Raw genomic sequence first — 16,544 nt, 5'->3', positions numbered from 1 at the left:
TCATTCTGCCCAGAAACTGAGGTCCAGTGCCGAGGGCCTTCTGGCGGTTCCCTCGCTGCGAGAAGCCAAGTTACAGGGAACCGGGCAGAGGGCCTTCTCGGAAGTGGCGCCCGACCTGTGGAACGCCCTCCCACCAGATGTCAAAGAGAAAAACAACTACCAGACTTTTAGAAGACATCTGAAGGAAGCCCTGTTTAGGGAAGCTTTTAGTGTTTAACAGACTATTGTATTTTAATATTTTGTTGGAAGCTGCCCAGAGTGGCTGGGGAAACCCAGCCAGATGGGTGGGGTATAAATGAATTATTATTATTATTATTATTATTATTATTATTATTATTAATCCATGAACTCTCCACTTTTATTCTGAATTTAAAACCAGTCTTGGAGCCATTCCAGAGGGCTGTGTCCAACTAGGTTCTAACACCCATTGAAATGAATGGACCTAAACTAGTCATGTGCATTAATTTCAGTGGGTTTACTCAGACTAGTGCTGGATACAACCCAGATTGTGCTCTCAATCCAGACTGGGGCACTACACCCGTTTCCTGCCAACTCCCCTTCCCAGATGTTAGTTATAGTGGAAGGCACCATTTTATGGGCTGGAACTGGAGCTACATCCCTAATGTGTGAGATTCACCAATTTTCTCTTTCCACCTTCCTTTGCCTGTTCAGCCTCATCATTCAGGACTTGCTGAACACTGAGGAGGAGTTTGTCAAGGACCTAGAATTCCTCCAGACCCACCACATTCAGTTCACCGAAACCTGCCCTGACGTCCCTGTGGCTCTTTCAAGCCAGAAGCTCATTATTTTCAGGAACATCACCGACATTACCCACTTTCATTCCATGTACGTATAACTGGGGGGGGGGGTCTGCATGGTCAGTGAGAGAGAGGCCCAGCTAGCAGTGAATGTCTGAAATGATAGGCCTTTTTCTAGAGGACAAGCCACTGTGGGGCAAGGCAATTTGGAGACTCGGGGAAATGGCGCATATGATTCAAAAAACAAATGGTGATGGGACTCTTCCCTGTGAAACCCTCCAGTTTCCTTCCCTGTTTTTATTCCATTGGTCTGTGAAGACGGCTTTTTAAGGCAGGCTTGGTGGAGGTTAACTAGACTATGGATTGCTCCACACTTCTGCTTGTCCAGCTGCTTCCCCCTGGGAAAACTCGCTTTTTACTGCAGAATTGGAGCAAATGTCAGTCGGGTTTTCTATGGATTGAGGTTTGCTCTGATTCAGAGATGAAGCGTGGTAAAGAGTGTGTTTTCTTTGGGGCAAGCAGCTGGGCAAACAGAAAACCACTCCGGGCCCATGCTTTCCAGCCAAGCAAAGTGTTTTATCCATCACTATGTTGGAGAGGGACAAACCAAAACAGCATTATAAAAAGCAGAGACATCACCTTGCCGACAAAGATCCATATAGTTAAAGCTATGGTTTTCCCAGTAGTGATGTATGGAAGTGAGAGCTGGACCATAAAGAAGGCTGATCGCCGAAGAATTGATGCTTTTGAATTATGGTACTGGAGGAGACTCTTGAGAGTCCCATGGACTGCAAGAAGATCAAACCTATCCATTCTGAAGGAAATCAGCCCTGAGTGCTCCCTGGAAGGACAGACAGTGAAGCTGAGGCTCCAATACTTTGGCTGCCTCATGAGAAGAGAAGACTCCCTGGAAAAGACCCTGATGTTGGGAAAGATTGAGGCACACGGAAAAGGGAACGACAGAGGACAAGATGGTTGGACAGTGTTCTCAAAGCTACAAACATGAGTTTGACCAAGCTGCGGGAGGCAGTGGAAGACAGGAGTGCCTGGCGTGCTCTGGTCCATGGGGTCATGAAGAGTCGGACACGACTAAACGACTAAACAACAATGTTGGAGGGGAGTGAAAGAAACCTTTGTGGCTGTGCAGTTGTGCTCAAGTGGGGGTGCCAACTTGAATAAAATATGGGGGGGAGTAAGCCCCACCCCGTATCATTGATCACATGACACGGTGCACACACACCATTTGAATGGCAATGCCCAACAACTTTTTTGGGCGGACGGCCCCCTCAAATATTTTATTGGGGGAGGGGGCACTGATCCACCAGCCAGACTTCTTATGTTCTTGTGTGGTTAGTTTAAGGCTGGGTTTTTATGAATTTTATAACTGTTGTTTCCATTTGCGGTTAGCTGCTTTGAGTTTTCTTTTGGAAACAAAAGCAGAATACAGGTAGGTAGCCGTGTTGGTCTGGGTCGAAGTAAAATAAAAAAATTCCTTCAGTAGCACCTTAAAGACCAACTAAGTTTTTATTTTGGTATGAGCTTTCGTGTGCATGCACACTTCTTCAAAAGCAGAATAGTATTTTGTTAGTGAAAACATTTGCAGCTGTCTTGTGCTTATGTCAGCACCGCTGTAAAAACACTGTGTGTATTCTGTCCGTAGGGATGATTCCAACCAGAGTTTGGTTGTTATGGCCTTGGCCTTCCACCTCTCATGACCCTTCCCCCCACAGGACATTCTTCCCAGAGCTTCAGAAATGTGACACTGATGACGACGTGGCTATGTGCTTCATCAAGAGCGAGGGGGAATTTGACAGGTACATCCAGTACCTGGTGGGCCGTATACAGGCTGAATCCGTCGTTGTCAGCAAAACCGTTCAGGAGTTCTATAAGGTAAGTATTGCTGGCTCCTAAAATGCTGGTCATTCCCTCTGGGAAACACATTTGAGTATTTGATTGTATCATCTGTTGAATATTTAGGGATTAACTTCTGGGTCATGTTTTTAAGTACAGTGGTGCCTCGCTAGACGAATTTAATTCGTTCCACGGGTCTTTTCTTATAACGAAAAATTTGTCTAGCGAATCCCATAGGAATGCATTGAATTTTTTCCGAATTTTTTTTTTTTGCCCATAGGAACGCATTAATTGAATTTCAATGCATTCCTATGGGAAACCGCGATTCGCTAGACGAATTTTTCGTAAAACGAATTCGTCTAGCGAGGCAGCCTCTGCTAGAAAAAACCTTTCGTTAAGCGGAAATTTCGTTAAGCAGGGCATTCGTTAAGCGAGGCACCACTGTAGTTCAGTAGACCTATTGCGCGGTCAGGCGGAGTCCCCCAAACTCCAGGCAGCCTCCGAGTGGAATAACGACACAGGACAACGTTCTAATGGATTAAAAATTGCCCAGAACTTTATTAAGATTCATATGTAGGGAGACCTTGGCTCAGGCAATGGGCGTTTATCCTTCCCAGCTCCCAGCCGTGGGTCTGGGTAATTTCAGGGTTATCCAGCATGTGTGGGGGTTGGGCTAGCTCTGGAGAACATATGTTCAAGCAGATAGCCCACCCCCCCCCTTTCGCTGCCGCTGGAGGGGGAGGGCAATGACAGCCTCTGGGCGTATGGTCAACATAGCTGCCAAGTACCCCGTTTTCTCCGGGGAAACCCCGATTTTACTTACCTTTTCCCGGTGGTCCCCCGTATCACTTCGTCTCCCGTTTTTCTCCGTTATTTTCTCCTGCCGGTGGCCATTTTTTTCCTTTCCGATTTGCCCTTCCATGGGCACCAAAAATGGCCGCCGCCGGCTTCAAAAGTCGCATCTACGCATGTCTGGAAGTGCATAGACGCGACTTCCGGTGTCGGCGGCGGCCATTTTTGGTGCCCATAGATGGGCGGAGCTACACCGGAAGTTGCGTCAACGCACTTCCTGACATGCGTACAAGCAACTTTCGAAGCCGGTGGCAGCCATTTTTGGTGCCCATAGAAGGGCAAAGTGACACCGGAAGTTACGTCAACGCAACTTCCGGTGTCACACAGCTGCCGGTCCCGGATTCTGCAGTCCGGGACTTGGAATGTAAGATGGTCAATGCCTCCCCCTTAGACCCATTTTCAGGAATCCTGGTATCTCCACCGCAATGGGCCGGGGGGTCACCGCCCCCACGCCCCCCCCCATTTATGTAGATGACTAAAGGATTCCACCCAAGGCCTGCATCCGCCAAAGTTGTGACGAATTGCTACGGGAAAGACGAAACCTGTCAGTGCAGGGAAATTACTTTCCGGTCCTTCAACAGCGGCCTTGTCATAGCAGCGCCTGCGTGCGCGTACGCCTGTGGAAGAGGAAAAAGAAAGGTTAACCTGTAATGCAAGCATTAATTTGGGGAGTGGAGGGTGGGAAAGCTGGCTTCTCCCGGGTATGTCTCTCCTTCTGCTGTGTGCACTATATGGTTACCTCCTCCTACCTGGCCAATCCCCCTGGCAATGCCTCCCCCAGCTGGATTGGACGACTGACTGTGTGGGCGGAGACCACAAGCATCCAGCCCTGGAAGGCGGCACCAGCCTCCGAACTGCCAGGGCTGTCCCGGGGATCCCAGGGGGCTGCGCGCGACCGCACAAAATGTGCACCCCTTTTTATGTGGGGAACGGTCATTCAGCATACATGGGGCTTCAGACATGACTCTCTCACTCTCTCTTTCTCTCTCTCTCTCTCTCTCTCTCTCTCTCTCTCTCTCTCACACACACACACACACACACACACACACACACACACACACACCTCATCCTGCCCCACTCAGCTTCATGGCTGGAATAGCTTTCCCATGTCCACTACCATTAACTCCACTCACTGCCCAACTCTATTATAACAGTATCGGTAGATTAATTTAATTGTCAGGCAAGAGATTCTTCAAACCAGATTTAGGTTTGAGTGCTAACCTTTGCATTGAAACCTGCCTGGATTCTTCACCTGTGTCAGGCATGCCCAAAGTCCATTTGGGGGGCCTAATCCGGCCCACCGGTCGGTTTAATCCAGCCCCTGTGGCAGTTCATTTCCTGGGGTAAAAATAATAAAAAAAATAAACCTCTCAATAACTTCAACCCTAAAAACAACTTCAATCTATTTGTCAGCAACTTTGGTTAGCAACTTTGGTCGGCCCTCACGGCCCTTCACGTCATCAAATCTGGCCCTCTTTGAAAAAATTAGGACACCACTGACCTATGTGTATGCTCATTTTCACTTGCACGTTCTTGCAAAGGAGAGTGTTCCGCTTCCTAAAAACAAGCCCGTAAAGTTGTTGTGTTTCTTTGTTCACACCAAAGGCTCTGCAACTGATCAGTACATTAGAACAGAAGCTTAAAATTTCAAATCTTGCAGCATAGCAAAAAAAAAAAATACAGGGATATGAAAGAACAAACTTGAATTCAAATTAGATATCTGTTTCTCTGCTGAAGCTTACGCCTATTTAATCTTATTCCTTTTCTCTCTCGCTCTCTGCTTGCCAGATGTTTGCAAAGCAGCCAAGACTTTTAAAGGGCGATATGAGTTCTAACAGCCTGAAAAATCTTTACCGTTGTTTTTTCCTTGTGCAGCGATATATAGAGGGAACATTATATTCTGAGGACTCATCTCAGCCCCCAGTGCTTCCTCTGCAGCACTATCTAGAGAGACCGATTAACAGGATCCAGAAGTATCAAACTGTAATTAAGGTCAGGAGCCTTTCCTTTTAATACTTGGTGTCATTTCATTGTTTCGGGTGGGTGTGGGTAGGCAAATATTTCTCTCTCTTACCTTGACTTGACACCTGTTTATTATTTTGGTTCCACCGAGATTGTTCATAATTTAGTCCTCGTCAGCTTGTTTCTGGTTCAGCATTGATCACAATCTAAGTCAGCTTACCAAATTCCTGAGGCCTGAACCAACTCCCAGGGGCAAACCAGTAAGATGAATGAAACCTTACAAATTAGACAGATTAATGGAGGAAAAGAATATTGATGACTACTAGCCATGATGACTAGGCTCTGCCTCCACAGTTGGAGGCAGTAGCCCTTCTAAATAACAGTTGCTGTAAACCACGAGAGGGCAAAGTTTGTTCATGCTCAGAACCTGTTTCTGGGCTTCCCATAAGCATCAGGGTGGTCACTGTGAGATCAGAATGCCGAACTAGATGGACCATTGGCCCGATTCAGCAGGCTTGTCTTACATTCTTATATTATTACAAAGTGCCAAGGTTTCTCTTTGCCACAGGGAAAGCTAGCAAACCAATCTGCACCAGTCAGTTCATAGAATCATAGATTTGTGTGGCAATGTCCCTCCCTCCCCGTGAAATAAGAAACAAGACACAATGAATTGATTTTAAGTGGGTGAAAAGGCCACAACTTTATTGGTTTCGGATGTTGAGCGGTATTGGCTTAGGCATTGGGACCTAACCGGCTATATCCGACTGTAACCCGTGTGTTACAGTCTGGGAGAAATTAACCACCAGAAAGGAGCCCAGCGATGTACATCTACTGGGACACCTCCTGTGGCCACCGTTGGGGGGTGCTATAAGGCCCTGACCTCCGCAGGCTCAGGACAAAGCTACCGCCCCCGGAACCCCTTTAACGGGATTAATTCTCCAATTTCTGGGCAGAGGATGATGTAATCTGCCCCCCTTCTTCTTTTATGCAAATTTCCAATGCCTAACCGCCAAACCAAGTTGTGACGAATTGCTATGAGGTAGGCGAAAAAACCAGTTTGGCTAGTCCAAGTGGAAAAAGTCCTACCAGACCCCCTGGGCAACCAAGGCGAGCAACCGAAGTCCATAGCAGCGTCGGCCTAACCTGCCTAGCCTAAAGGGTGGGTGGGCGGGTGATCCATTCTGGCTGGGAGCGAGGGGGCAAAGAGGCTGAGTTCCCGCCCCCGGCTTGTTTAAAAGAAGTGAAGCCCCGCCTCCCGGCCGACCCTATTGGTCAGCCCGGGTCTGACGGAGGCGGGAACTCGCACCTTGCAAGGGAGCTGAGCTCTCAGCCCCCACCGCGAGAGTTCGGTCGGGGCAAGCCCACAACACCACCTCCGTGGGATGCGGAAGTGGTTTTGTAGAGTTAGAAGGGACCCTGAGGCTCATCTAGTCCAACCCCCTGCAATGCAGGAATTTGCAACTGTCCCATGTGGGGATTGAACTTGAAACCTTGGCATGATCAGCACCACACTCTAACCCAGAAGTTCCCAAACTTTTCGGAGCACTTTTTCAGGAGGAAAATTTGTCATGGAGCACTATGGTCACCCTTATGGCAAAGGCATAAGGTGGGAAGAAACACGAGCTTTTTAATAAGCAATAGAAACTTTCCAGATAATTCTGGGAAAGCATCAAAGCTAACAATCAGATCTGAATGTGGTGGCAAAGTTCTCACAGAGGAGACCGGGTTCGCATGGTGCTGGTGAGTCTCCCTGTCTGTGTGCTTCAACGATGTTCTTGATGTTTTGCGGGTTTCCGAGAAGGTGCTGGTGGGCAAAGTTGAGGTGATGAATGGCATGCCCTTTGATCTATAATACTTGCTATCTACACTGCTTCACAGCATACTGCTGGAGATAAATTGTGTGGCGATACCCTGATCCCTCCCAGAGTAAATAAAGACACTGGGCAAATTGCATAAGGTTAATGGGCGTTAAAAGGCCACAACTTTATTGATTACGGATGTAGAGAGGTATTGGCTTAGGCATTGGGTCTAACCGTTTATATCCGACTCCAGCCCGTTCTGCTGGCAGTCTGCGAAGGGTTAACCACCCTTGGGTGAGCCCTGCGATGCACATCAACTAGGACTCACCCTGGGGCCACCGCCACGGGGCGTGCCTTTTGGCCCTCACCTACCACGGCTTCGGACTTGGCCACGCCCCGGACTCCTTAAGGGAGTACCCTTCAGCATTTTGGGGGAGGTGGTGGCAGCAACCTCCCCCCCCCCCACACACACCTGTAACCTTTCAGAGATAATCCAATGCCTACCGCAAAAAACCAAAGTTGTGACGAGTTGCTATGAGGTAGGCGAAAACTACCAGGCCGCAGCCAATTTGCCAAGTGGGAAAATTCCTACCAGGCCCCTCAATGGCGACCAACGGAGGTCCATAGCAATGTCAAAAAGGAGGGCCCTGCCTAAAGGGAGGGTGGGCGGGAAAAACGAAGCGGCTGGGGGTCAGGAAAGAGACTGAATCCCAGCCGCGCGCTCACTTAAATTGGCGAGCCACGCCCCATTGGAGCGTCCTGATTGGACACGCCAAGGGAGCGCCGCGTCTGGGAGCCAGCCAATGGGCTGGGAGGATGGCAGCCATTCTCCCAGCACGTGCTCGGGCTCGTGGCCCGCCCACAATCTCACCTCCTTCTACGTCGGAAGTGACTTAATTTCTACCCAATATTTACCTATACACAGTTCATGGCCACACAAATTCACAATTTTGAGATCTCGACACGTTTATTTTATTTATTTTTCGTTCCAATCTCTTCGCGGAGCAGTTGGAGGTGCTTCACAGAGTTGCAACTGCTCTGCAGAGCACAGTTTGGGAACCAATTGCTCTAACCCAGGCACGTCCAACAGGTAGATCACTGGACGTCTGTGGTAGATCCCTGGAAGTTCACTGGCTTTTCTTCTCCCTAAAAAAAAGCTACACAATTTAGACCTGAACCCCTAAAAAATGGGCCTTCCTCTTCCCTAAAAGAAGCTCAGTAACTTTGACCTGGAGGCCCCAAAAGAGGGTAGAGATCATTGCCAGTTTTTAACACTGAGAGTAGATCACAGTCTCTTGGGAGTTGGCCACCCCTGCTCTAACCAATTGAGTTATCCCAGAAAACACAAACATCCATCAGAGAGGAGAGAAGCATGGGATGTGCTCCTGAAAAAGTGCAAGTTATTTTTTCACATTCATTGGGAATTCCTAGAATTCTTTTTTCCGGTAAAATAAATAATAACAGTAATTTGTTAGAAGATGTCTTGGTTGAAAGTATTCATGAACTGGTAGGCACAAATCATGCCAGCGGTGCAATTTTATGTATTCACAGGAGCTAATTCGAAACAAGGCGAGGAACAGTCAAAACTGTGCGCTGCTGGAGCAGGCCTATGCTATTGTGTCTGCACTCAACAGACGAGCAGAAAACAACCTACACGTGTCGCTCATTGAGAACTATCCAGGCACCCTAGAAATCCTAGGGGAGCCCATCCGACAGGTACTGGAAGGCAAAGAGTCTCGTTCTGATCAAGCGGACACATGTTTAATAGATATCAGAGAGTTGTGTTCATTACAGTGGTACCTCTGGTTAAGAACTTAATTTGTTCTTAACCTGAAACTGTTCTTAACCTGAAGCACCACTTTAGCTAATGGGGCCTCCTGCAGCCGCCACGCTGCTGGAGCACGATTTCTGTTCTCATCCCGAAGCAAAGTTCTTAACCCGAGGTACTATTTCTGGGTTAGCGGAGTCTGTAACCTGAAGCGTTTGTAACCTGAAGCGTTTGTAACCCGAGGTACAGTGGTACCTCTACTTACGAATAACTACTTACGAATGTTTCTACTTACGAACGGAGCTCTGTCCGCCATCTTGGATGTGGTTTAGATAGGATTTTTCCTGCTTACGAATTTTTAGATAGGGTTGCTTCGACTTACGATTTTTTTCTCCCAATGCATTCCTATGGGATTCAACTTGCAATTTTTTTCGACTTACGAATGTGCTTTCGGAACGCATTAAATTCGTAAGTAGAGGTACCACTGCATATATTTTGGTTCCTCACATTGAGCCACCAGAGATGCTGGATTTATATTTATTGCTCTAAGCACTTTGCTTTGACAAGGTTAATGCCCATTGCTTTGTGAAACAACCCTGTATCAAACAAGTATATTTCGGTGATTTCCTAGATTATGTGAAAGTTCACTTTTTTTTTCCCCAATCCTGCTTGCTACTATTGCTTCCTCTATCCGCTGCTGCTTTGGCATTTTTCTCCCTCTTCTTCTTCTTGCTTCTGGTTTCATTAGTGCAGAGGTTTTCAAGCTTTTTGACTCCATGGCTCCCTTGACCAACTACATTCTTTCTGTGGCACCCCAGTTATGTCACCCCTTCCCTGCAGAGCTGGCAGCCTCTCACCCTGTTTCGAACACCCTCCCTTGTGGAGTCTTCCCTCAGCCTCCTCTCTTCTCCCCTCCCCTTGGGAGACCTCTGGGCAGCCGCTGTTGCCACCCTTGGTCTCTGAGCCACCCCACCCCACCTCAAAGAGAGGTGCCTCCTCACATTGCCCCACAGAGGCCTGGGACTTGTCTGTCCATTCCCAACAGCAACGGCTGACAGACTGGCTGGCTGGGGCTTCCTCGCCTGCTTGCTTGCTTACTCCTAGACCGTCTCATCTCCTGGCTACTAGCCCCCCCCCCCCCGACCAGCCCCAAAGGCACTATTCGCCTGGGTAGCTTGTAGGCTTGTAGCCAGGGCTGCTGCAATAAACAGCTGTACAAGCCTTTGAGAGGCAGAAATGCAAGAGGACATCAGAAGAGAGAGGGAAGGAAAGAGGGACAGAGACCAGTGTTACCCGTTGCACCCCTGACCACCATTCAAGGCACCCCAGGGTGCCACAGCACACTGGTTGAAAATCACTGGATTCGTGTTATGGGCAATTCCAGCCAATCAGGGATCATATAGTGACTGTCATGACATCACAAATCTACATAGCAAATCAGTTCTGGTGATAGGAGATAGTCACCGAGGGCAGGCAAAATCAGCTGAAAGTGAGAGCTTCCTGAAAATGTGACTCATGAAGCAATCGCCTGAGAATTGCTGAAGGAAAACAATACTTTTTTGGGGGGAAATAATGTCCCCTCCTTTTGGCTGACCTCTGCTTTTCATAACATACACTTCATTATTTGCCTAGTGCAATATATTTTTGAAATTAACACAAGTGATGGTGTGTTTCTAACACATGCATGCATATCAGTATGCATGTATTATTATATCTATTTGTCGCTATATTTTTTGGTCTCAAATTGACTTAACATTTAAAAATAAATGTTCGAGTGCTGTTCAGACACCTAATGATATAGACCAGGCATAGGAACCTTGGCTCTCCAGATGTTTGGGAACTACACCTTCCATGATCCCTGACCACTGGCCCTGTTAGCTAGGGATCATGGGAGTTGTAGTTCCAAAACATCTGGAGAGCCAAGGTTGCCTATGCCTGATATGTTGTTGTTTAGTCGTTTAGTTGTGTCCGACTCTTCGTGACCCCCATGGACCAGAGCACGCCAGGCACTCCTGTCTTGCACTGCCTCCCGCAGTTTGGTCAAACTCATGTTTGTAGCTTCGAGAACACTGTCCAACCATCTCGTCCTCTGTCGTCCCCTTTTCCTAGTGCCCTCAATCTTTCCCAACATCAGGGTCTTTTCCAGGGAGTCTTCTCTTCTCATGAGGTGGCCAAAGTATTCGAGCCTCAGCTTCAGGATCTGTCCTTCCAGTGAGCACTCAGGGCTGATTTCCCTAAGAATGGATAGGTTTGATCTTCTTGCAGTCCATGGGACTCTCAAGAGTCTCCTCCAGCACCATAATTCAAAGGCATCCATTCTTCGGCGATCAGCCTTCTTGATGGTCCAGCTCTCACTTCCATACATCACTACTAGGAAAACCATAGCTTTAACTATACGGGCCTTTGTTGGCAAGGTGGGCATATATTAGACAGGACATATATTTTCTGTCTATGCTCACATAGGAAAAACATTTTGTGGAAGGAAAACCATGAGTATATAAGGGGAACCTCACATGTTCCTGCTTGAGTTGAAGACACAGAGCTTTTCATCTTTTTTCAGACTGAGTTGGTTGCCACTTGTCTTGTGGCTTCTGCAAAAGGTGTGAGATCTAAATCCCTACAATGAATAGAATAGTATCCAGGATGACAATGGGTTTTCCCTCTGCTGCAGAATGTAGGGGTAGGGTGGAGTTTTGGAGAACAAAATGAAGCACCAAAACAAAACATTATATGGAACATAAGTAGAATTGCCCAGAGAAGGAGGGTTCTGGTCTGCTAAAGACCAACTTGGCTAAATTTTGCTTTTCGTTCCAGGGCCAGTTCATTGTTTGGGAAGGGGCACCTGGTGCCAGAATGGCTTGGAAGGGTCACAAGAGACACGTCTTCCTCTTCAAGAATTATATCTTGGTTTGCAAGCCCAAACGAGACACCAAGACAGATACTTACAGCTACATCTTCAAGAATATGATGAAGGTTTGACCATTAGGTTCTTTATTTGACAACAAGATTCCCACTTCCTCTCCCTTTACCTGCCCAGGTCAAGTTGTCTGCCAGGAAAACATTGCATTGCTCTTTACAGTAGCATTTAATTTCAAATATCATAGTAGCAAGAAAGAGAAAAGCAAGAAGGAAAAAAATGTAATACTAAGGTAAATTATCCATTAAAATGCATGTATCAGTGAAAACAGCTTACCAAAATGCCTTATTTCAGGGGAAATTGCTTTGCAAAGACATGTATTTAGGCAAAATTGCAAACAAACATGTATTGTAATTTTCTATCTATAAAATGCCCATCCTACATGCTGTGGTCTCAATCCTGATCACTTCCCTGATTTGATTTGATTTTTAAAACAAAACAAAACACAGTGACATTTCTTCAAAGAACGCTTTTAAAGTAATGCGTCTGTAGGTCCTTAGTGCATAGATTGAGCTTGAGGCCTCGTAGATGATCTGTCTCTTTATGTTCTGCAATAAATGGGAAGATATTTCAAATGGATTTAACATTGCCCTCTGACTACCCAGCTACCCAACATAGACGTGAATGATTTTGTGGAAGGAGATGACCGGGCCTTTGAGATTTGGCATGAGCGGGAAGACTCAGTCCGCAAGTATCTGTTTCAAGCCAGGACCGTCATCATCAAGAACTCTTGGGTGAAGGAAATCTGTGGCATTCAGCAACGCATCAGCCTCCCTGTATGGGGTAAGCAGTACTGACTCTGTACCACAGTACGTTTCCGAGCACAATTCAAAGTGTTGGTGCTGACCTTGAAAGCCCTAAACAGCCTCGGTCCAGTATACCTGAAGGAGCATCTCCACCCCCATCGTTCAGCCCGGACACTGAGGTCCAGTGCCGAGGGCCTTCTGGCGGTTCCCTCACTGTGAGAAGCAAAGCTACAGGGAACCAGGCGGAGGGCCTTCTCGGTGGTGGCACCCATCCTGTGGAACGCCCTCCCATCAGATGTCAAAGAGATAAACAACTACCTGACATTTAGAAGACATCTGAAGGCAGCCCTGTTCGGGGACGTTTTTAATGTGTGACATTTTAATGTATTTTAAATCTTTGTTGGAAGACGCCGAGAGTGGCTGGGGAAACCCAGCCAGATGGGCGGGGTACAAATAATAAATTATTATTATTATTATTATTATTATTATTATTATTATCATCATCATCATCTGCATTGGCTGATATTCCCCTTCTTCAGCTTTTCCTTATCCAGCTTTCCAGTGAGTAGCACTTATTTTAAATCTGTTCGCTTTCAGATCCCCCCGAGTTTGAGGAGGAACTGGCTGACTGTACCGCTGAACTTGGTGAAACTGTCAAATTAGCCTGCAGAGTAACAGGCACACCCAAGCCAGGTGTCAGCTGGTATAAAGGTATAACCAGTGCGGGTTAAGCATTCTTACCTTACTATGATGTTGGTCAAAATCGATCTCCAAATTTTATTTGGTTTGACCATTCAGCAACAATAATAAAGTGGTCAATGAATCTGTTTCCTACCCTAAATGCAACAACTGTGGTTGCTGAAGGCCATCAATGGCTCCTATTTATCCTGGAGAGAAGTGACTAGTGGTGTGCCACAGGGTTGTGTCTTGGGCCCAGTCTCATTCAACATCTTTATCAATGACTTGGATGATGGGCTTGAGGGCATCCTGAGCAAGTTTGCAGATGACACCAAATTGGGAGGGGTGGCTAATACCCCAGAGGACAGGATCACACTTCAAAATGACCTGAACAGATTAGACAACTGGGCCAAAGCAAACAAGATGAATTTTAACAAGGAGAAATGTAAAGTACTACATTTGGGCAAAAAAAATGAAAGGCACAAATACAGGATGGGAGACACCTGGCTTGAGAGCAGTACATGTGAAAAGGATCTAGGAGTCTTGGTAGACCACAAACTTAACATGAGTCAACAGTGTGATGCAGCAGCTAAAAAAGCCAATGCAATTCTGGGCTGCATCAATAGGAGTATAGCGTCTAGATCAAGGGAAGTAATAGTACCACTGTATTCTGCTCTGGTCAGACCTCACCTGGAGTACTGTGTCCAGTTCTGGGCACCACAGTTCAAGAAGGATACAGACAAGCTGGAACGTGTCCAGAAGAGGGCAACCAAAATGGTCAAAGGCCTGGAAACGATGCCTTATGAGGAACGGCTTAGGGAGCTGGGTATGTTTAGCCTGGAGAAGTGAAGGTTAAGGGGTGATATGATAGCCATGTTCAAATATATAAAATGATGTCATATAGAGGAGGGAGAAAGGTTGTTTCCTGCTGCTCCAGAGAAGCGGACATGGAGCAATGGATTCAAGCTCCCAAGAAAGAAGATTCCACCTAAACATTAGGAAGAACTTCCTGACAGTAAGAGCTGTTTGACAGTGGAACTTGCTGCCAAGGAGTGTGGTGGAGTCTCCTTCTTTGGAGGTCTTTAAGCAGAGGCTTGACAGTCATATGTCAGGAATGCTTTGATGGTGTTTCCTGCTTGGCAGGGGGTTGGACTGGATGGCCCTTGTGGTCTCTTCCAACTCTGATTCTATGATTTTCTTTGTTTAATTTTGAAGATGGCAAACCTGTGGAGGTGGATCCCCATCACATCATCATTGAAGATCCTGACGGCTCCTGCACGTTGATCCTTGACAACCTGGCGGGTGTTGATTCGGGGCAATACATGTGCTTTGCTGCAAGCCCAGCCGGCAATGCCAGCACCCTGGGAAAGATCCTTGTCCAAGGTAAAAGTTCTTTCAGTGTCAAATAGGACTCAATGTCTGCCTGCTGAGCACTACGCACCAAACCACCGAGCAGTAGAGAGATGTTGTTGTGCTTACTTTCCTTTGCCTTATTACCTTTACCCATGGATCTCCCATTTTTTTGTAATATTTTTTATTAGGTTTTTCCAGAATAGAAGAAGAACAAAAAAGCATTACAAAAAGGATAAAAAAAAACAGAAAAAGGAAAAATACAGAATAGAAAAACATAAAAATTAAAAACAATTAATTCTTGCATATGTAGACCCCCTCGGGATCCCTTCCCCTGTGGTTCTTAGTCACATTTCTATTTTAGCAAATTCTAACCCATTTTAATCACCTCATATAGTCTAATTTTAATTCTCCATTAACATATTCATATTTTCCACAGTTTATTTACAACCTAATTCTATTCTTAATATATAACTTTTGCATATTTTTTTAAATATAACTTAATATGGATCTCCCATTTGCTTTGCTCTTTGGCCTGGTTTGCATGGCACATGAAAGCAAACCTTGGTTTTAGCAATTCAATTCAATTCAATTTTATTCGACCGTCAGCCAGAAATAAACATTTATCCATACAAAAATTAAAACATCTAGACATTTAACATCTAAACATCTAAAAAAATTAAAACTGAAACTGACAGTAAATTAGGCTATACAGTACATTTAGACCCATATCGGCGCTGTCAATTTTAACCTTACGAAGCTTAAGGGCCAAAAAAAAAAAAAAAAAAGAATTTTGGCCACCAAGGAGGCTGTTGTTCCAGTAACATTATTCAGTAAAAACAAAACCTTTCTTTCTCTAGCTACAGGGCTAAATTGGCATAGGAGTGGGTCTATAAGTTTTTGTCTAAGGTCTGCATAAAAAGGGCAGGTCAAAAGAATATGTTCAGTTGACTCAACCACTCCCAGGGGACAATGACAAGTTCTCTAGTCATATGGGACTCTCCAGTACCTACCCAACAAGACCGCCGATTCGAGGACATTTAATCTGGCAGCTGTGAGAAGTCTACGGCATTCCACATAGTGGATTTCCGCGAGATAAGGGGCTGGTGTAATTTGATAAACCTGATTCCCCAAGAACATCCCTGGTTTCACCAGGGCTATGTCCTCTTGTCTAGCAATGTCACTCAATCTTTGCGAGATCACAGCTCTGGCTTGGCTATATGTCATAGATTCCAGATAGAGGTGTGACAATCTGCAGACCTGCACTTTATGATCTCCTTTTCCCACGATGATTGGAAATCATCTCTCAATATCAAGGGTGCCATGCCCACCGGGTTAAAGCATAGCTCGAGCCATTGTTTGGTTTTACGTAGCAGGAACGTGTGGGGGTTCCCAGAGGATAGCTTACAGCTGCTTTGCTCCTGTCTGGTTCTTTTTGCTCTCATACCACTCTGTGCTAAGCCAAGTTTCATCTTAGCATGTTGTCCGAACTAGGATGTGTGGTTAAGGTCTTTTCTCAGTAACCAGGATTGTACCATGAATGAGCTGAGCTATGGACCACAGCTTTTCACAGCTGAGCTATGGACCACAGTTCTTAACTGCAGTGTTCTTAACTAATTAAAACCCACCTGTTCCTAACTCAGTATATGTCTTTGGGATCAGGTTTCCTGAGAATCTGCCTTTCCCCTTATATCCTATCTCTCCCTTTTTTTAAAAAAAGGGAACTGTTACAAGGATGCGGGTGGCGCTGTGGTCTAAACCACTGAGCCTAGGGCTTGCCGATCAGAAGGTCGGCAGTTTGAATCCCCGCAATGGGGTGAGCTCCCATTGTTCGGTCCTTTTCCTGCCACCCTAGCAGTTCGA

General features: G+C 46.2%; 1 protein-coding gene across 32 annotated transcripts in view; it reads left to right on the top strand.

Annotated features, from left to right (window-relative positions):
- Positions 1-16,544, top strand: part of OBSCN (obscurin, cytoskeletal calmodulin and titin-interacting RhoGEF) — a 289,452-nt gene that overhangs the window by 187,529 nt on the left and 85,379 nt on the right. For all 32 annotated transcript variants that reach the window (XR_009558428.1, XM_060280972.1, XM_060280969.1 and 29 more), the window contains 8 exons: positions 673-846; positions 2,489-2,648; positions 5,337-5,453; positions 8,774-8,938; positions 11,805-11,963; positions 12,513-12,690; positions 13,251-13,364; positions 14,547-14,714. Coding sequence is in view for 31 of the 32 variants with exons in the window: in XM_060280972.1 (XP_060136955.1) it covers positions 673-846; positions 2,489-2,648; positions 5,337-5,453; positions 8,774-8,938; positions 11,805-11,963; positions 12,513-12,690; positions 13,251-13,364; positions 14,547-14,714 (1,235 nt within the window). In the remaining variant the exon portion in view is untranslated. The remainder of the gene's footprint in view (positions 1-672; positions 847-2,488; positions 2,649-5,336; positions 5,454-8,773; positions 8,939-11,804; positions 11,964-12,512; positions 12,691-13,250; positions 13,365-14,546; positions 14,715-16,544) is intronic.

The sequence above is a fragment of the Zootoca vivipara genome, chromosome 12 (genome assembly GCF_963506605.1).
Source record: "Zootoca vivipara chromosome 12, rZooViv1.1, whole genome shotgun sequence".
Lineage (NCBI taxonomy): Eukaryota > Metazoa > Chordata > Lepidosauria > Squamata > Lacertidae > Zootoca > Zootoca vivipara.
This window is presented reverse-complemented; position numbering and strand designations above follow the sequence as displayed.